This window comes from Urocitellus parryii, chromosome 12, assembly GCF_045843805.1.
Source record: "Urocitellus parryii isolate mUroPar1 chromosome 12, mUroPar1.hap1, whole genome shotgun sequence".
NCBI classification, from domain to species: Eukaryota; Metazoa; Chordata; class Mammalia; order Rodentia; family Sciuridae; genus Urocitellus; species Urocitellus parryii.
The window spans coordinates 29837377-29858540 of record NC_135542.1 but is presented as its reverse complement, the minus strand read 5'-3'; the positions used below and the strand labels follow the sequence as shown (position 1 = coordinate 29858540).

The window sequence follows — 21164 nt, the reverse complement described above, 5'->3', positions numbered from 1 at the left end:
ACAAACTCAGTTTTGAAAATGTTCAGTGTGAGTTGACTTTAACACACCCAAAACTGTATTAAGTAGGCAGCTGGCTCTAAAGATGAGAATTTAGCCAGGTATGGTGGTGCCCTCTTGTAATCCCAGCCACTAGGGAGGCTGAGGCAGGAGGATTGAGTCTGAGACCAGTCTGGCAACGTTTTTCCTAAAACAAAACATAACAAACCTTAGAGAAGTTCTGGGGAAGGTTTGTTTATGAATCATGCTTTTAACATGACAAGCGAGGCCACAGGCAGAGTTGAAATGGCCCAGAAAGTAAACCTCGCTGCCAGCGAGGTAGGGGAAGGAGGACAGTGCCGGGCACAGCAAGCGTGCTTGTGGCTCCGTGGGAGCGGCTGGCTACCTACCACTGTGTGCAAGGCTCCCTGCTCCTGTGGACCTGCAGCAGCACCCAGGTCCAGCCGCCAGGCCCACCTGCAAGGCCATGTCTGCCTGAGCTCCTGACTGGCAGTCCTGCTCTGGGCGCTGCGCTGGCCTGGCCGAGGCTTTCTGAGAACTCCCTCGGAGGGCTGAGCTGCAGTCTGGACCTCCCACCCAGCCTCGGGTCCAGCACAGTAACAACTTGTCACTTCCAGATTTAGAGATAAACGCATCCCAGGTGACACCACCTTCGAGTGGGCAGGAGGAGACAGGAGGGTGTCCGCCAGATGACAGGCCGCAGCATAGGGAAAGGAGGCAAGTCAGCCTCCATCTGCCAGCAGCGGGTGACGCACATAGGACAGAAGGCTGGCTTAAAAACAGAGAATTTAATCCATCCAAAAACCCATAGGACCTAAGGGAACCACAGAGAACCACCTCCCTGGAGGAGAAGGCGTGACTGGCTTCATGATATGACTCCCACAACCCTGAGGCTTGACGTCTACGAGGAATCATCCACCCTTCAGTGCACCAGCTGTTAAAGAGAAAGGACAGCCACCTGCAAAGCACTCAGCCTGCTGCAGTTGAGAGGACGGCAGGAAGGAGGGAGGAGCGCTTTCTATAGGACTGGTGGAGGGCCCCTCAATGCATGGCGTAGCTAGGACCCACGGCACCTGCAGCCTGCCTCTGCTCGGCTCCACTTCTGGTCCTGTTCACTGGGCTGTCCTCAGGGGGAAGCTGGCCCGCCTCATGCCCCCTGCTGGTTGGTCTCCCCGGCATCCCGCCTCTTCCATATCTGTCAGGAAAGAGGACGTTTCTCCATCCGCAGCGGGCAATTGGCACCCAACCATGCGTTGGCCACCATCACCAGCCAGGACATTCCTTCAGTCCCTATTCCCTGACCCCACCCAGCCTTTCCTCTTCTTACCTTCCATTCAAAGCTCCTTTCTAAAAAAGGACCCACAGGGGCTGGGAGTGCAGCTCAGGTGTAGAGCACGACTCACATGCCAAGGCCCTAGGAGTGATCCCAGGCACCAAAAGACCCCACAGCCCAAAAGAGGCATGGCCAAGTCTCAACCCAGGAGGAAGCCACAGAGGAGACAGTCACCTCTCCAACACTCATTCCTTCTCTTCTACAAAGGCACGGCTTTTCACATCTCAGTCTTCCCTCTGTTATCTTCTAACTAGAGTAGTTACAAAGGAAGACCCCGCCTCGAAGGCACTCACTCCACTGGAGCAGTCAAAATAACACAGTCAGCACTCCAAAACAGAGATGGACAAAGCACAGTGCTGACTGGCTGTGCCGGGGCCCTGGGCAGAGCTCAGGGTCCTGGCCACAAACGCAACCCAGTTTGCTCACTCACAGATTCTCACACTCCCCTACTCTTCTCTTCTGAAAACCTGATTGACCTTCTGGACCAGGTAATCAGCTGAGCCTCTCTCAGAACCTCCTGGGGCTCCCTCCCTCTCAGTCCACTTCCACCCTGCCCACACCCACCTGAATGTAGGCCTCCGACAGTGTGATCATCTGGGGCAGGATGTCCGTCACCTGCAGGTCCTGCAGTTCGTACCACTTGCCAGTGCCCTGCAGACGGCAGAAAGTTTGGGTCAGTGCAGAAGGAAGGGACCATACCCCGGAGTCATGAGACCCTGCCACAGAGGCAAAGGGAGGAGGGCAGGACTCAGCCACCTTGACTCCTGCAGCAGAGGCTCACACACCCCTGCCCACCTCCTAAGAAGAAACTGGGCAGATGCCAAGAGCAGGAAGAGGCTGCCTCTCATGCTCACCCTCGCTGTCTCCTCCTGTGCTGGTGACAGAGCAGACACACTCAGGCAGGAGGGGCCAGAGTTGGCTAGGAGGAGAACCTCCCCCAAGAAGAGCAGCAAAGAAGGTCAAGGGAAGTGTTTTTGGGGGTCACTGTTTGCCACTGTTTGCCACTGCTCCAGCAATGCCAGTGAGACTACCTCACTACAGGCTTCCCTGTGCTCCAGAGCCAGGCAGCTCCTGCAGCAGTCCTCCTGCCGCACCTTCACATTGTCTGAGAGCAGCATGACAGAACAGACACGGCAGATCTCCTGGATACTCCAAGAGTGCAGACAGAGGACAGCAAGCAAGCCAGCCCTGGGCCCCTGGCCATGGCCTGTGCTCTGAGGCCAAAGACCAAATCCCAGCTCTGCTGACTTCAGACAATTACTCAATGCTGAGCCTCAATTTATCTGTAGAGAAGAGACTACATCTGCCTTGGGTTTGTGTGTAAGGACAGAAATGAGACATACAGGAAGCACTGGGTATGCGTCCTAGCACTCAGAATAGCACTGATAAACACACATAGTGATTATTAAACCCACATTCCAAGAGACTAATCGGATTAGAACAATTTATGCTAAAAATCTGATACCAAATATATCTCAGTTCATGTTTTCTGTTTTCAGTTTGAGACAAATTCACAAACTTGTGAGCTAAAAAAAAAGTCTCTAAACCAGTGCTTCTTGAAGTTTGAATTCCTAAAGATCAGGTCTGTTAAGTGCAGGTTCTAGCTCTGTGGGCTGAGGAGGCTGAGCCTCTGCAGTCCCACTGCACTCAGGGATGCCAACGCCTGGGCTGAGAACCCACTCTGCCAGGTGGGACTCTGGTGGGGACAGGGTCTCAACCCTGGCTGCTCACCAGAACCTCCAGAAACCTACACCACCATGCCTCTCTCCACCTCCAGGAGCCAGAGTCTCTGAACCTTGGCAGGACGTTCTGGACCACAGTCTCTGTGGCAGGGCATCCAGTGCACTGTGGGACCTCCAGCAGTACCACTGGCCCCCACCTGGTGGACCTGGGTGAGCCCAGGCTTCAGGGTTCTAAAAAGCTCCCCAGCGTGCCTGCCGCCCTAAACCACCGACTGATGCTCAATGCTGTCCCAAGGGCAGGCCGTGCCTAAGGGGCACGCCATTCCTGCAGGAGGCGCTGGCCACTCACATGGTGCAGCACATGGATGCGGTAGGAGCCCTCAGAGGGCTTGCCGTCGTGCACAATGTTGGCGATGAGGTCGTAGGTGGTGTTCTTGTGCACTGCCTGGACCTCTTCAGACAAATATTCTCTCAGATCCACATTCCTGTGGTGGGAAGACAAAGCAGAACATCACAGCAAGCTGTAGTCAGGGGGACTGTCCACATAGGGACCACAAAGCTGCTGACCATTTTGGGACCCCAGCTGTGGGCAGGCTCCAAGAGCCCTGGACGCTTAGGTCAGCTGGCATCATAAAACTTGCCAATAAGGACAGACTGTGAAGGAAAAGCATCTTCTAGGTACAGGCCTGACTCGGCCGACATCCTCGAGAACCCTGGCTTCAGCTCAGCCACGAGCCTCAGGGCCACACCGTGAGTATCTTCATCACCAGGGCTAGGGTCACTGTCTCCTCCAGGAGTGCAAGGAGTAGTGAGCCGGCAGGTGTGAGCCACCCACCTGGCATGCAGCCGCAGGACTACAGCAGCACCACATATGGGATGGACATTGCCACCTGTCACCCAGTCTCAGTATGACACCCAGGCAGAGTGTCAGACTTTTTAGTTACTTTCAAGACCTCACTTTCTTGTTTTTCTTTCAATCAAGTAAGTTGCCAAGTGGTTACAAGTAACTACCCACTAAGGTAGCTTCGGCACAAAAGGGAACGTGTTCAGGTTTCAGACAGGAATCGCACCTGAAGCCAGGCACTGAGGAAGGAGCAGGGTCCAAGGAGCCGCCGCCCTGCTCTGCTTCCTCCTGCCATTAGCACTTTCCCTCTCACTTGCACCTGGCTTTCTCTCCTCCACCTGACCCACACCCTGACCACCCATAGCTTCCAAGTTTCTCCATTCCAACTGCCAAAAGAAACTGACTAGGTTCCTCCCATTGGGACTCAGAGACATTAGATTTGTTCTTAATATCTGAAACTTCACATTCAAATGTGGAGAGCATTCTTGATATCAAGAATAAAACTCTGATACCTAGAATAAAACTTTATCCTGTACTTTGTGTTGAATTCTATCAGTTTTTTTTATTGCAAATTAAGTGCTACAATGAACACCTACTATCACCAGGCACAGTGGCATACATCTGGAGCCCAGCAATGCGCAAGGCTGAGGCAGGAGATTTCCAGTTCAAGGCCAGTCTCTCGACTTAGTGAGACCTTCAGCAACTCAGTGAGACCCTTTCTCAAAAAAAGTTTTTAAAAGGACTGCGGATATAGGTCAGTGTTAAAGTCCTTAGTGCCCCCACCCAAAATGCTTATTGTCAAATATTAAGCACTTTCAAATAGTTTAATAGAACGGTTAACAGGAATATTTCTTGTGTGTGTGGGTATGTGGGGGGTATTGGCAACTGAACCCAGGGCATGTTATCACTGAGCTATATCACAGTCCTTTTTATTTTTTATTTTGAGATAGGATCTCACTAAGTTGCCTAGGGCCTTGCTAAATTGCTGAGGCCAGTCTCCAACCTATGATACTTCTGCCTCAGCTTCCCACGTGCTAGATTACAGGCGTGCATCACTGTGCCCAGCAGTTAAGATGAATATTAAGAGAACATGCTTGGGCTGGGGATACAGCTCAGTTGGTAGAGTGCTTGCCTTGCATGCACAAGGCCCTGGGTTCAATCCCTAGCCCCACACACACAAAAAGAGAGAGAGAGAGAGAGAGAGAACCAACATGCTATGTAATTTTAGGGAAAATAGATCATTTTTTAGAACCTGCAAAATATTCATAAAATACAAGGCACAAATAAGATGACATCACATTTCCAATCTCTGAAAAATCATCCTGATGCTGCCACTCGTAACATGAAACACAGCAGTGCCATCTCGAGGAGGACTCACAAGAAACCACGAATGGTGGCATGTCCAGTGCCTGACCCAAGGCCTCCTCCACACTCATTAAGAGCTCTGCATCTCTAGCCTGTCACGTCCGGTTACATTTCTTCCTCTGAATTTAGTCTACGCCAGGGTGTCCACAGTTCAATAACACAAAGGGATTTTAAAAGTGAACCACATGGTAATAAACAAGGCTGTGGCTTTGTTCTGGACCTTTCTCTATGCAGGGAGCTGTTTCTAATGGTAGATGGCATCTAGTAGACTATACAGCCAGCCAGCAGAAGTACACACTATGAAACCTGACTTTAACACGCATCCTAAGAGAGTCCGTGAGCTAGACAGCAGCTGCCTGCAGGCTGCCAAGAGCGGACTCCCGGGTGTTCCTGTTCAGCCTGAACTGCCATCTAGAGCTGGGTGACCTTGCAGTGTTTACTCTCACATTTCAGACTGGACCAGAACTGCTCAGAAAGCGGGCAAAGGAGCAAAGTACATCTCCCACCATAACAACAGATCCAGCTGGGACAACAGTCTCCTGTGGTCTAGATAGCTGAATGTGAAACTTGAAACCTGCACACAGAAAACTCCATCTCCAGTGACCAGAGGGCACCACCCACCACTGGAAGATGGATGATTCTCCAACAGAGAATGTGTCACGAATAGAACACAAAAGACTGAGGCACAAAACGGGTCCTTCTGAGAAGGAGGGATGTCTGGATCACCACACCACATTATTCTCAAAGTAATTCCAATGTGTGAAGTAATTAAAGAATGGGTTTCCAGAACTCATCACACATAGCGATGCCCCTAAAGGCTGCCAAGTTAAGAAGCCATCCATTCCTTCACTGCTCCAGACAACTTTCTGAAGGGTAAACTGCTGAAGTCAATCCCAAAGTACCAAATGCAACTGGTGGGGAAACAAACATGCTCTGGCCCTCATGGAAGACCACGGGCAGGGAGCTTCTGTGCAACTGAGCAGGCGGCCGTCCACAGTCCTCCCTAGGGGCTGCCCTGCAGCCAACACCACACTGCTACCAGGAACAGGCTGGTGACTGTGGCCACTCACAGAAGGCCAGTTCTGAAATAACACCTCATCCAGGGAGAAGCAGAGACTGCCGCGAGATAGGGGCAAAGTGACTGTGCACGCACCACGGGCGCTACACCCCATCTACCAGTGAATGTGGGGTGGCCTTCCCCTACAAGAGCCAGGACCTACAATGCCATTGCCCAGGTCCCTGCAGGCAAGGTGTGGGTGACCTGCAGGGGCACTACAAGATTACAAGGTAGGAACAGTAATACCTCAAATCCACACTGCTGGAGAGGAAGACACCCAGACAGTATGAATAAACAAAAGAAGAAAGTGCCGGAAACACACCAGCTAATGCACTAACAGATTCCATTGACTGCACAGCAGATGAAATGTCAGAGGAGTTCAGAAAGTAGATAATTAAAATCGTCTGCAAAGGAAAGAATGAATCAAGAGAGCAAGTACAGGCAGCAGTTGGCCACCCCAACACAGAGACAGGAGAGGAGTAAAAGATCCCGTCAAGAGAGGGGGCGGGGGCTGGGGCTGAGGCTGATGGTAGAGTGCTCGCCTAGTGTGCGTGAGGCCCTGGGTTCCATCCTCAGCACCACGTAAATGTAAAATAAAGATATTGTGTCCACCTATAACTAAAAAATAGATATTAAAAAAAAGAAAAAAGAAAAGAGATAGAGGGGCTGGGGACATAGCTCAGATGGTACAGTGCTTGCCTCACATGCACAAGGTCCTGGGTTCAATCCCAGCACAAGACAAAAGAGAGAGAGACTCTTAAAAACAAAACAAAACAAACCAAAACAAAAAAAAAAAAAACAGAAATCCTTGAAGTGAAGGAACCAATAAACCAAATAAAAAATTCAATAGAAAGCATCAACAACAGACTAAAATCACTTGGAAGATAGAACCTCAGGCAAAGAAGACAAAATATATAAACTTGAAAATAAAGGTGACCACACAGCTTAGGTGGTGAGAAACCATGAACAGAACCTCCAAGAATTATTGGACAACATGAAAAGACCAAATCTAAGATTTATTGGGATAGAGGGAGGCAGAGAGATACAAACCAAAGGACTGTACAGTCTCTTCAATTAAATAATATCAGAAAATTTCCCACATGAAGAATGAATTGGAAAATCAAAAACAAGAGGCTTTCAGGACATCAAATGTACAAAATCACAACAGATGGGCTGGGGATACAGCTCAGTTGGTAAAGTGCTTGCCTCACATGCACGAGGCCCTGGGTTCAATCCCCAGCACCACAATAAATAAATAGATAAATAAATAAATAAGATCACAACTGATCCTCACCCAAGGCACATTATAATGAAAATGCCTAGCATACAGAATAAGGATAGAATTTTAAAAGTTGCAAGAGAAAAGTTTCAGATTACATGTAGGGGGAACCAGTTCAGATCTCAACAGATTTCTCAAACCAGACCATTAAAGCCAGGAGATCCTGGAACAACATATACCATTTCTGAAAGAAAATGGATGCCGACCAAGAGTCTTATATCCAACAAAATAAGCTTCAGATATGATGATGAAATAAAAACTTTCCATGATAGAAAAAAGAATTTACAATGAGAAAGCCTGGACTACAGAATATTCTCAGCAAAATATTCCATGAGGAGAAAATGAAAAACAACAATGAAAATCAGCAAAGGAAGGAAGTACACTAAAGGAAAATCCAATCAAAGAAACAAACTCAAATTAAAAGCCAAAAATAAACAAAAATGACCAGGAATACAAACCATGTCTCAATAATAACTCTGAATGTTAATGACCTAAACTCATCAATTAAAAGACTCAGACTGGCAGACTGGATTAAAAAAATCAACAATATGCTGCTTTCAAGAAACTCATCTCATAGGAAAAGACATCCACATACTGAAAAAAATATGGAAAAAAATCATACCACTCACATGGTCTTCGGAAACAAGCAGGGGTTTCCACCCAAATATCAGATAAAGTGGACTTCAAGCCAAAGTTAGTCAGAAGAGATAAAGAAGGACATTTCATACTGCTTAAGGGAACCATACATCAACAAGACATAATAATCATAAATACCTAGGCCCCAAACAATGGAGCATCTATGTTCATCAAACAAACTCTTCTCAAGTTCAAGAGTCAAACAGACCACAATACGATAATATTGGGTGACTTTAATACACTTCTCTCACCACTGAATAGATCTTCCAAACAAAAAGCTAAACAAACTATAGAGCTGAATAATACAATCAATTATTTAGACTTAAGAGACATATATAGAATATTTCATCCAAAATGAGTTAATACACCTTCTTCTCAGCAGCACATGGATCTTTCTCTAAAATGGACCACATATTATGCCACAAAGCAACTCAGCAAATAAAAAAAAAAAAAGAGAGGTACTACCTTGTATTCTATCAGATCATAATGGAATAAAACTAGAAATCTATGATAAAATAAAAAATAGAAGCTACTGCAACACTTGGAGACTAAATAACATGATATTGAATGAGCAATGGATAGCAGAAGACATCAGGGAGGAGGATAACAAAAATTCTTAGAGGTGAATGAGAACACTGACACAACATATCAAAATCTCTGGGACACCATGAAGGCAGGAATAAGAGGAAAGTTCATTCCATGCAGTTCATTCATTAAAAGGATAAAAAGTCAATAAATGACCTAACATATCTCAAAGCCCTAGAAAAAGAAGACCAAATCAACACCAAAAGTAGAAGACAGGAAATAATTAAAATCAGAGCTGAAATCAATGAAACTGAAACAAAAGAAACAATTCAAAAATTGACAAAACGAAAAGTTGGTTCTTTGAAAAAATAAGTAAAATCGATAAACCCTTAGCCATGCTAATAAAGAGAAGGAGAGAAAAAACTCAAATTACTAAAATTCATGATGAAAAACGGAAACATTATGACAGACACTACTGAAATACAGGAGATAATTAGAAATTATCTTGAAAATTTATATTCAAATAAAACAGAAAATTTCGATGACACCAACAACTTTGTAGAAACATATGATCTACCCAAACTGAATCAGGAGGACGTACACAATTTAAACAGATCAATTTTAAGCAAGGAAATAAAAGACTCCATCAAAAGCCTACAAACCAAGAAAAGCCAAGGACCAAATGCATTCTCAGCTGAGTTCTATAAGACCTACAAAAAAAGAATTAATACCAATACTCATCAAATTATTCCATGAAATAGAAAAGGAGGGAACCCTTCCAAACTTAATTCTATGAGGCTAATATCACCCGGATTCCAAAAACAAAGATACATCAAGGAAAGAAAACTTCAGACCAATATCCCTAACGAACAAAGATGAAAAATATCTCAAGGGCTGGGGATGTGGCTCAAGCGGTAGCGCGCTCGCCTGGCATGCGTGCGGCCCGGGTTCAATCCTCAGCACCACATACCAACAAAGATGTTGTGTCCGCCGAGAACTAAAAAATAAATATTAAAAAATTCTCTCTCTCTCTCTCTCTCTCTCTCTCCTCTCTCACTCTCTCTTTAAAAAAAAAAAATATCTCAATAGAATACTGGCCAATCACATACAAAAACATATTAAAAAGACAGTGCACCACGATCAAGTGAGGTTCATCCCAGGATGCAAGGTTGGTTCAACATATGGAAATCAATAAATGTAATTTATCACATCAATAGACTTAAAGATAAGAATCATATAACCATCTCAAAAGATGCAGAAAAAGCATTCAACAAAATACAATACCCCTTCATGTTCAAAACACTAGAAAAACTAGGGATAACAGGAACATATCTCAACATCATAAAAGCTATCTATGCTAAGCCCTAGGCCAACATCATTCTAAATGGAGAAAAATTAGAAGTATTTCCTCTAAAAACTGGAACAAGACAGGGATGCCCTCTTTCACCACTTCTATTCAACATAGTCCTTGAAACTCTAGCCAGAGCAATTAGATAGATCAAAGAAATTAAAGGGATACAGAGAGGAAAGGAAGAACTCAAACTATCACTATTTACCAATGACACAATACTATACCTTGAGGATCAAAAAAAAATTCCACCAGAAAACTTCTAAAATTAATAAATAAATTCAGCAAAGTAGCAAGATATAAAATTCAACACCCACAAATCAAAGGCATTTCTGTACATCAGTGACAAATCTTTGAAAAAGAAACTAGGACAACTACCCCATTTACAATAGCCTCAAGAAAAATAAAATAGTTGAGAATCAACTCAACAAAAGAGGTGAAAGACCTCTACAATGAAAACTACAGAACACTAAAGAAAGAAATTAAAGAAAACCTTAGAAGATGGAAAGATCTCCCTTGTTCTTGGACAGGCAGGATTAATATTGTAAAAATGACTATACTACCAAAAGCACTATACAGATCTAATGCAATTCCAATCAAAATCCTCATGACATTCCCCATAAAAACAGAAAAAGCAATCATGAAATTCATCTGGAAAAATAAGAGACTCAGAATACCCAAAGCAACCCTTAGCAAGAAGAGTGAAGCAGGAGGCATCACCATACCAGCCCTTAAACTATACTACAGAGCAACAGTAACAAGAATAGCATGGGATTGCCACTAAAATAGACACACACAGCGATAGTACAGAATAGAGGACACTGAGACTAACCCACAAAATTACAGTTATCTCATCCTAGACAAAGGCACCAAAAATGTACATCTTTAACAAATGGTGCTGGGAAAACTGGAAATCCATACGCAGCAAAATGAAATTAAACCTGTATCTCTCACCATGTACGAAATTCAACAAGTTGATCAAGGACCTAGGAATTAGACCAGAGACCCTGTGCCTAATAGAAGAGAAATTAGGCCCCAATCTCCATCATGTCAGATTAGACAACCACTTCCTTAACAAGACTTCTAAAGCACAAGAAATAAAATCAAAAATCAATAAATGGGATGGATTCAAACTAAAAAAAGCTTCCTCTCAGCAAAAGAAACAATCAGTGAGGTGAAAAGAGAGCCTTCAGAATGGGAGCAAATTTTTACCATACGCATCTCAGACAAAGCACTAATCTCCAGGATATATAAAAAAACTCAAAATGACTTATCACCAAAAGACCCCCAAACACGGGCTGGGGATGTGGCTCAAGCGGTAGCTCGCTCGTCTGGCATGCATGCGGCCCGGATTCGATCCTCAGCACCACATACAAACAAAGATGTTGTGTCCATCGAAAACTGAAAAATAAATATTAAAAATTTAAAAATGTATATATAAAAAAAAAAAAACCCAAACAATCCAATCAGTAAATGGGCCAAGGAACTGAACAGACACTTCTCAGAAGATATACATGCCATCAACAAATATATGAAAAAGTATTCAACAATGTTAGTAATTAGAGAAATGTAAATCAAAACTACTCTAAGATTTCATCTCTCTCCAGTTAGAATGGCAGCTATCAAGAATATAAGCAACAATAAGCGTTGGTGAGGATGTGGGGAAAAAGGCACATTCATACATTGCTGGTGGGACTGCCTATTGGTGCAACCACCTTGGAAAACAGTATAGAGATTCCTTAGAAAATCTGGAATGGAACCACCATTTGACTCAGTTATCCCACTCCTTAGTCTATACCCAAAGGACTTAAAATTAGCATACTATAGTGACACAGCCACATCAATGTTTACAGTAGCTGAATTCACAACAGCTAAACTGTGGAACCAATCTAGATGCCCTTCAATAGATGAATGAATAAAGAAACTGTGGTATATATACACAATGGAATATTACTACAGCATTAAGAGAGAATAAAATTATGGCATTTTCAGGTAAATGGATGGAGTTAGAAAATATTATGCTAAGTGAAGTAAGCCAATCCCAAAAAACTAAAGGCCAAATTTTTTCCCTGATTAGTGGATGCTGATGGTGGGGGGCCATGAGAAAAATGGAGGAACTTTGGATTGGGAAAAGGGGAGGGTAGGGAAGGGTTGGGGGGGTAGGAAAGATGATGGAATGAGATGGACATCATTATCCTAGGTACCTGTATGATTGCACGAATGATGCGTCTCTACACTGTGTACAACCAGAAAATTGAAATGTTGCGCTCCATTTGTGTATGATGAATTGGAATGCATTCTGTAATACAACTAAGTATTACCAAAAAAAAAAAATCTGATCCACAGAATTTCAAAGAAAGTGTCTCTGTGGTCCCATTCGAGATAGCAGAAATCTATTTCATGTCCCCCACTGATTCTACTTGTCACACAAACGAGATATGAGTGTAGAACAGGAAGACAAAGAGTGGAAAAGAAAAAAAGATTCCCTTGGAATTATAGTTAAGAAGTTATCCCAGCAGGGTGTGGTGGTGCATACTTATAATCCCCAAAACTCAGGAGACTAAGGCAAGAGGATAGCAAGTTCAAGTTCAACCTTGCAACTTAGCAAAATCCTGTCTCACAGTAATTTTCTTTTTTTGGGGGGGGGGCGTGGTGGTGGTGGTGGTACTAGGGATTGAACCCAGGTGTACTCTACCAATGAGCTGCAACCCCATCCCTTTTTATTTTATTTTGAGACAGGGTCTCACAAGATTGCTAAGGACCTCACCGAGTTGCTGAGAGAATACGTGCAGAAAACAGGCAGATGACCTCTCTGTGGTCACCACTAGGGCAGCCCAGAACTCAGGCCTCTGAATTTTAGACATCATTCTCTTAAACACTACAGAGAGCTAACAACTAGAACTATCTTTTTTTTTTTTTTTAAAGAGAGAGTGAGAGAGGAGAGAGAGGGGAGAGAGAGAGAGAGAGAGAGAGAGAGAGAGAGAGAGAGAATTTTTTAATATTTATTTTTTAGTTCTCGGTGGACACAACATCTTTGTTGGTATGTGGTGCTGAGGATCGAACCCGGGCCGCACGCATGCCAGGCGAGCGCGCTACCGCTTGAGCCACATCCCCAGCCCTAGAACTATCTTCAAAGGAAAAAACTGGCAGTCCTGCGTTAACAGGGGGACTAGGAAATGGAAGAAGGCAGAGGGAGAAAGAAACAAAGAGATAAGCCTTTGTCCACTAACAGCTTCCAAACTCCTTTGTGAAAGTTTAGAAAAATAAAGACTGAGAAGTAACACCTGAGAAACGACCACCCAGCTGGACATCATATGCCCATCAGCTGGACATCATATGCCCACGCAACTGTCTCCCTGACCCTCTGCCCAGCTCTCTCCGCGCCTGCTCGCCTGGCCTGGTCCGATCCCGGGCAGCCTCCTCCCCTTCTCAGAGACTTCTCTGCAGTGAGAAGAACCCTATCTCTTGTGTACTCAAAGACCCCCAAGGTACCTCCCAACAGCTCTTTCCAAGTTAGAAGGCAGCATACTAGAAGCTTTGGGTATAACTCCTCCCAATTTCCCATTCAAGTGCAATGCTTCATAAAAACACACTGCAATGACAAACTGAATGTCACGACTTCACATCCACAGGACATCTAAACTGGGAGTCTAGATGTCGATGTCTGGGAAGAAAAGAGAAGGGGCAAACTCCATGAGGGCAGGCCATCTGGAGCCTAAAGCCCCCCGGTGCCAGAGTCTGCCGGGCGAGCAGCAGACGGAGCCCAGGCAGCCCCAGTGACTCCTCCCTGTGCTGCAGGACGAGTCGCAGCATCCAGAGGCAAGAGCAGGCTGCCTGCAGGCAGACATCCTCTCACGGTCCCTCAAAACCAGCACCCCCACAGTGAGACCCAAGGCAGGCAGAGTGGTCAGGCTCTGCTCCTGGCAACCCCAACACAGGTAGTCCACAGGTATTGATAGAAGGATGGGGAAAGTGCCCCGCCCCTCAGAGGGAGCTAGGCAGGAAGGCACTCACGTGATAGGGAAGTTGACAATGGTGGGGTTCTTCTCCACAAAGAAGTTGTTCTTAGTGAACCTCTTGATACAGAAGATCAGGTAGGGAGGCAGCTTGGTGAGCTGGAAGCGCTTCAGGAAGTTCTCCTTGTAAGTCTTATATTCCTGAGAATGGAATTACCACATTAGTGCCAGAGTTCCACAGGTGCTGGTGCAGGGACATGAGTTTGTTCGTTTGTTGTTTTTTTTAAATATAATTCTGCCTCATATCTAGACTTCTGAAGATACTTGGCTGAGGCCAGCAATTCAGCTGAGTGGTATTAAAAAGACCTTGATCATGGGCTGCTTCAGTCAGTGTATGATCACTCTGTCAACTACGACCACAATGCCTTGGCACCAGCTACCTAGGAAGCCAAGCAGCCAGAGGAAAGAGGCCATGCTGAAGCTGGTGACCACCAAGCAAGGCAGGACCTTCTGGCCTTCCCACAGTGAGAAGCCCTCACCACACATGTCCAGTAGAGGTGGCTACCATCTTCCCACACTTCTCCCTCTTCAAAGATCACAAAACTTGGGCTGGGTGTGGCTCAGTGTGAGTGTGTATTTGGCAAGCATGAGGCCCAGATTCCATTCCCAGCACACACACACAAAAAAAAAAAAGTCCCTGAATTATGGGTCAAAGCATCTGCCAGGCCATATTTCCTAAGGTCTTACTCAGTACACTGAAGAGGAGGAATGGCAAAGGAACGGGGTATCTGCCCAGCCCAAGGGGCTTTTAAGCTGGAGAACATGAGCCAGGCGCGGTAGCGCTCGGAGGTTGAGGCAGGAGAATCATGAGTTTGAATCTCACCTCAGCAACACAATAAGGCCCTAAGAACTCAGTTGAGTTCTTAGGGCCTTATTGTGTATATAAATAAAATACAAATAAGGGCTGGGGATGAAGCTCAGTGGTTAAGTTCCCCTGGGTTCAATCCCTGTACCAAAAACATGGTGGACATGAATCTGTTTTTAATAAATTCTTATCCTTAATAAAGAGAAAATAAAATTATCAAGTTAATGCTGAAGTTAGTAAAATTCTAATAATAATCAAAAAGAAAGCACCAGTGACAGCCTCCTCCTTCGGAGCAAGGTCAGGAAGGAACAGCAGACCCCTCCAAGGACCATCCCACTGTATTGTTTAAAATTAGACAAGCTGGACGTGGTGGCGCACACCTGTAATCCCAGCAAATCACGAGGCCGAGGCAGGAAAATCACAAGTTTGAGGGCAGCCTCAGTAACTTAGCAAAACCCTAAGCAACTCAGTGAGACCCAGTCTCAATATAAAAAAATAAAAAGGGCTAGGGATGTGACTAAGTGGTGAAGTGCCCCTGGCTTCAATCCCCAGTACCCACCCCCCACCAAAAAAAGTTGGAAATGTCAATACCCCACTTTCAATAATAGAAAAACCATGCAGATGATCAACAGAGAAATGGAAGACCTAAACCACACATAAATAATTAGATGTGGCAGACACTTCTCAGAAGAAGATACGCAATCGATTAACAAATATATGAAAAACTGTTCAACTTCTCTAGCAATTAGAGAAATGAAAATCAAAACTACCCTTAAGATTTCATCTCACTCTGGTTAGAACGAACGGCAATTATCAAGAATACAAGCAATAGTAAGTGTTGGAGAGAATGTGGACGAAAAGGTACAGTCACTCACACATTGTAATGGGACTGCAAACTGGTGCAACTACTATGGAAAACAGTATGGAGATTCCTTAGAAAACTTGGAATGAAACCACCATTGACCCAGCTATCCCACTCCTTGCTCTATACCCAAAGGACTTAAAATCATCATATTACAGGGACACAGCCGCATCAATGATTATAGCAGCTCAATTCACAATAGCTAAACTGTGGAACCAACCTAGATGTCCTTCAGTAGATGAATGGATAAAGAAACTGTGGTATGTATACACAATGTAATATTACTCAGCGTTAAAATGACACATGATCTTGTATTTCCCTGATTACTGTTGAACATCTTTTCATATATTTGTTGTCCATTTGTATATCATCTTTGTGAAGTGTTCTTTCAGATCCTATGTTGAAAAGCTGGCTGTAATCAATGACAGGAAGTGACAGGTGTTGGTGCAGACATGAAGAACAGAGCCCTCATAAGTTACGGGTAGGAGTGTAAAGAAAGTGGTACAGGCACTTGGGACACAGTCTGCAGCTCCTCGAACATCTGAAGGCAGAGTTGCTACATGACCCAGCAGCACCCCTTCTTAACATGTGCCCTGGTGAAGGGAAAACACGCCCACATAGAAACTTGCAGACTAGTGTTGACATCAGCACTAACAGTTGAGAGGTGAAAACCAGCCTAAAGCCCACCAGCTGATGAATACACAAAATACAGCATGTTCACTCAATGGAATATAACTGGGCCACAAAAAGGAATGAGGTCCTAACCCATGTCGTGCTGCAACATGCATGCAGCCATCACCCAGATGAAGGTTTAGAACACTAAGAAACAGCTTCGTGACAGATACAGTGCGCGTGTCTATCACCCCAATGACTCAGGAGGCTGAGGCAGGAGAATGGTGAGGGCAAGACCAGTCTCAGCAACTTAGTAGACCTGTCTGAAAATAAAAAATACAAAGGGCAGGGCTGGGACATGGCTCAGCAATAGCACACTTGCCTAGCATGCTTATGGCCCTGGGTTCAATACCCAGCACCACAAAAAAAGGAAAATGAAAATAAAAAAGGCTGGGGATACAGCTCAATAGTAAGAGCACCCTGGGTTCAATCAATCTCCAGTACCAGGAAAGGAAAAAAAAAAAATCATATTACATCACCACTATTAATCAATTAGTTAAAAGTTCTGTACATCATCTGTAAACATGTTATAGCTCTGTATCTGCTTAAAAGCTAAAGCCAGAAGAAACTGTCTGTACTAGTCCACGCTAGTATTATTAAAATAAGAATGAGGGGCTGGGGTTGTGGCTCAGCGGTAGAGCGCTCGCCTAGAATGTGTGAGGCACTGGGTTCGATCCTCAGCACCATATAAATACAAAATAAAGATATTGTGTCCACTTATAACTAAAAAATAAATATAAAAAAAAGAATAAATTTAGATCAATACTAAGGTCTCATGGGAATCTTGACATTACGTAAGCTTAAAGAAAAACTTTAAAAAAAGGCTGGGGATGTGTCTCAGTGATAGAGCACCCCTGGGTTCAATACCAGTACCAAAAAAAAAAAAGAGAGAGAGAGAGAGAGATGGCGTGTTTTCCTGCCTTTGAGTTTCTGAAGCACATCTGAGGTGGGAGCTCGGAGGGACAGAAGAGACATAGAAGGGGGCACGTGAGTTAAGAGCCGAGACTCCAAGGAATTCAGGAGCTTGATCAAAACGACACACTTTATAACAAATGCATTACATACAAGTGGCAACACTCAAGTACAAAAAGAAAATGATGGGCAGGGTTACAGCCTAGTGGAAGAGCACTGCCCGCTGGCCCAGGCCCTAGGCGGTGGGAGCAGGAAGATGAGGAAGTCAAGAGGGCAAGGGAAGCCTGGCAGCACAGAAGGACACGTGGCTACCTTCTCAGTGATGCCATTGAACTTGGCCAGGATGTTGAAGAGCGGCACCTGGGGGATAATGAGCTGTTCCTTTTCGTCCTTGTAGAGCGGGGCAGTAGGAAGGTCCAGCGTCAAGTACATGAACGTAGACTCCACCATCGTCTCCTGGTACTCATCATTATGCAACAGCTGCTCTTTTTCTTCTGCTGGCTAGAAACAGGCAAGAAGAAACAGGAGGGAAGGCATGTGAGCAGCACAGAGCAGGTGCCAGAGCCTGGGCAGTGTCCATGACCACACTATTCAAGAATCCACAGCTCGCTAGGTGTGGTAGCGTTCACCTATAACCCCAGTTGCCTGGGAGAATGAGGCCAGCCTGGACTTAGCAAGACCCTGTCTCAAAATAAGATAAACCAGCTGGGGTACAGCTCAGTGTGAACACCCTGGGTTCTATCCCTAGTACCAATCAAACAAACAAAACAGCCTCTTCTGGGTTCATTGCTCATAGACAGACTATCCCAAGGCTCTGTGACAGCAGGGGAGGCATGGCTGAGCCTTCTCAGAACACCAGCACACTCGGGGCCAGGCCCTCCCTCCAGCATGCTACCCCAGCCCCTGCCTCCAGAGCCCACAGCCACCCCACAGGGGCCTGAGCAGAGGCTCTGGGCATCTCTATCCTCCAAGTGTCTCTCTGCTTCTCCCGAGTCCACTCAGGCAACACAGATCAGTCCTGTACCGGCTCCACCCACTCACCAGATCAGGATGGGGAAGCTTCTTAGTGAAGATCCGCATGGACCCCTGGAAAACATCCGTCACAATTGCTGCACAAACAAAAGGCAAGCACAAACACTGTGAGCCTGGGAAGCATGTCAGAAACACATCGCAATTTCTGAAATAAACCTGCAACTTTCAGCATGAGACCCAAAGAAGCCCTCCCTAAACAGAAGCTTCCCTGGGAAATAGACACCATGCGGTACTTTCATAATTGTTGTGGAAGTGATCACATGTGTATCCTCCCCAAGGCACATGGGCCCTCTAAGACAGGGCCTGGCCCATGAGAGACGCATGAAATGATGAATGATTCGCAGAGCCTGAAGATGCATGACTCAGAAAAAATTCACAAGCAACCGGGCACAGTGGTACATCCACACAATTCTGGCAACCCGAGAGGCTGAGGCAGCAGGATTTCAGGTTTGAGACCAGCCTCAGCAACTTAGTGAGACACTGTCTCAAAATAAAAAATAAAGAAAGGGTTGGGGGGGCTGGGGATGTGGCTCAAGCGGTAGCGCGCTCGCCTGGCATGCGTGCGGCCCAGGTTCGATCCTCAGCACCACATACCAACAAAGATGTTGTGTCCGCCGAGAACTAAATAAATAAATAAATATTAAAAAAAAAAAAAAAGAAAGGGTTGGGGATGTAGCACAGTAGTTGAGTACCCTTAGGTTCAATTCCCAGTACTGAATGTGTGTTTGTGTGTGTATGTGTGTGTGTATTTTCACAAGCAAACAGGGCCCAACCAAGGAATTGCCCTAACTATATGCTGCCCACAAGGGAAATAAAGTCCAGTCTACACTGGACACAAAAGCAAAACTACAGACTAAGATTTGGGCAAGAGCAGAAGCAAAGGCCTAGGGGCTCAGTGGTAAAGCACTTGCCTAGCATGTGTGTGGCACAGGGTTCAATTCTCAGCACCACATACAAATAAATGAATAAAATAAAGGTTCATTAACATCAAAAAAATATTTAAAAAAGAGTAGAAGCAAAGCAAAGAGAGATCAAGCACTCTGGGTCCTAGAATCCTCCCAGGACGTAAGGCGAGGATGTAGAAGACATGCACAAGATGAAGACACCAGGTGGGGCAGGCCTCAAGTAAGAGAGTACAAGGCCCGCAGGACACCTCCAGGGCCCTCAACTCAGAAGTCAAGAAGTCTACCTAGGTCTCTACAATGGCTGGCCCAGCTCTGCAGCCTTTGAGCTGATAGATGTGTAGATACCCCTAAGCCAGTGAAGACAATGAGTGGCACAGGGACGCTAGGTCTGGGACCCTAGCAGGGACCCCAGCAGGCCAGCCTCCTGCCTCCAAGTACAGATCCAGCAAGCGTGAAGAACTGGCAGCGAATCAGCTCTAACCTTCAACTCAAAGGCCAGGCCACCACCCACATTAGTGCTTGCAGTGGCAAGAGCCTGGGGGTCCATAACATGCTGTCCTGCATGTTGAAACTGGGTCAGGATTTCTGGGGCACTGTTGTATCCATTCCTGATAAAAAATCTTATTATAAACAGGAATAAATCAGATTAGCATGTGAGGAAGTCAAACAGACAAGTTGACCTAAAAAGTTATTTTTATTTTTGTGGTGCACCTGCATCGTTAAAAGAAATTTTAATTGACACGTAATAATTGTACAGTGTAACAATTTAGAACATGTATACAGTATGTAATGATCAAATCAGGATAGCTGGTATAACTGTCACTTCAAACATTTACCATTTCTTTGTGTAAGAATATTCCAAATTCTCTCCACTGCCTATTTCAAAACCCAAAGTAAAGTCCTGTTGCCCAGTTACCCTACCGTGCTACACCAAAGCATCAGACGCTCTCCAGCTGCACCCTCCACCCTGCCTCAGCCTCCGGCGACCACTCTTTACTCTCTGCTACCAGACTCTCTCAGCTCCCACGAGTGAGAATGTCCAGGATTTGCCTTTCACTTGACTTGTCTTCCAGGCACTTCTGCCACAGGAACAGCTGGGGCTGCAGCTCAGTGGCAGAGCACCTGCTGAGCACACCTGAAACCTGGGTTCAACCCCCAGGACCACAAAAAAATAAAAAAACCACTGGGCATAATTATCACATTCTAACATTAAAAAATTATGGTCAGGAGCTATTCAAGAATAAAATTTGGTGTATACAATAAATCCCAACCCTCTGCCCACAAAAGAGACAAACAGTTAAGAACAAGAGGACATGAAGCTGTAGTTTTTTAAAGATGGACCAGAAAAGAAAAACAGCTGTTTTATAAGCAACAAGACTTACTCTTCTTTTTCTTCTTTGTGCCCCCCAGGGCCGAGTGCAGAGCATTCAGAAACCAGGACAGAAAGTCGACTCCGTCTCCTGGGGAAAAGGAGGCATGGAACATGAGGCAACTGGAGGCAGGAGGGGAAGCCCGCAGCCGGCCACGCTGCAGTCCTGCTACCCACTCCCAGAAGAGGCCCTCAGGCCAGGCCGCAGACTACCACCACCATGCGCTCAGAGACTATGACTTCTGTCCTAGGGAATGAGCCAACATTACCACCCCAGTGTGGGTGTTACTTCCTATCACCCCAAGTCCCCAAGGGGCCTGGGCCCACTCCTTACCTACTCACCGATCATGCCTTACTTCTCCTTTCCTAAGTGCCTGAGACTCTTAAAAGCCACTAAGTTGTTCCCCAGTCTGCTGTCACATGTTCACATAGAAGTCTTCACTGGCCCCCACCTTTGACAGAAGAGAATCGCAACTCCCACAGTGGCACATAAACCAGGAATTTGGTCCTTTCTTCCCTGTCTCC

General features: G+C 45.4%; 1 protein-coding gene across 4 annotated transcripts in view; it reads right to left on the bottom strand.

Annotated features, from left to right (window-relative positions):
• Positions 1-770: 770 nt before the first annotated feature.
• Usp39 (ubiquitin specific peptidase 39) overlaps positions 771-21164 on the bottom strand; it is a 35145-nt gene continuing 14751 nt past the window's right edge. For 3 of the 4 annotated variants that reach the window (XM_026414132.2, XM_077791761.1, XM_077791762.1), the window contains 7 exons: positions 20653-20730; positions 18375-18442; positions 17646-17834; positions 14081-14223; positions 3362-3497; positions 1895-1981; positions 771-1192 (listed from right to left, as the gene is read on the bottom strand). In XM_026414132.2, the coding sequence (XP_026269917.1) occupies positions 1145-1192; positions 1895-1981; positions 3362-3497; positions 14081-14223; positions 17646-17834; positions 18375-18442; positions 20653-20730 (749 nt within the window). In that variant the 3' untranslated portion in view covers positions 771-1144. The remainder of the gene's footprint in view (positions 1193-1894; positions 1982-3361; positions 3498-14080; positions 14224-17645; positions 17835-18374; positions 18443-20652; positions 20731-21164) is intronic. The other variant, XM_026414133.2, reaches the window with a different exon arrangement.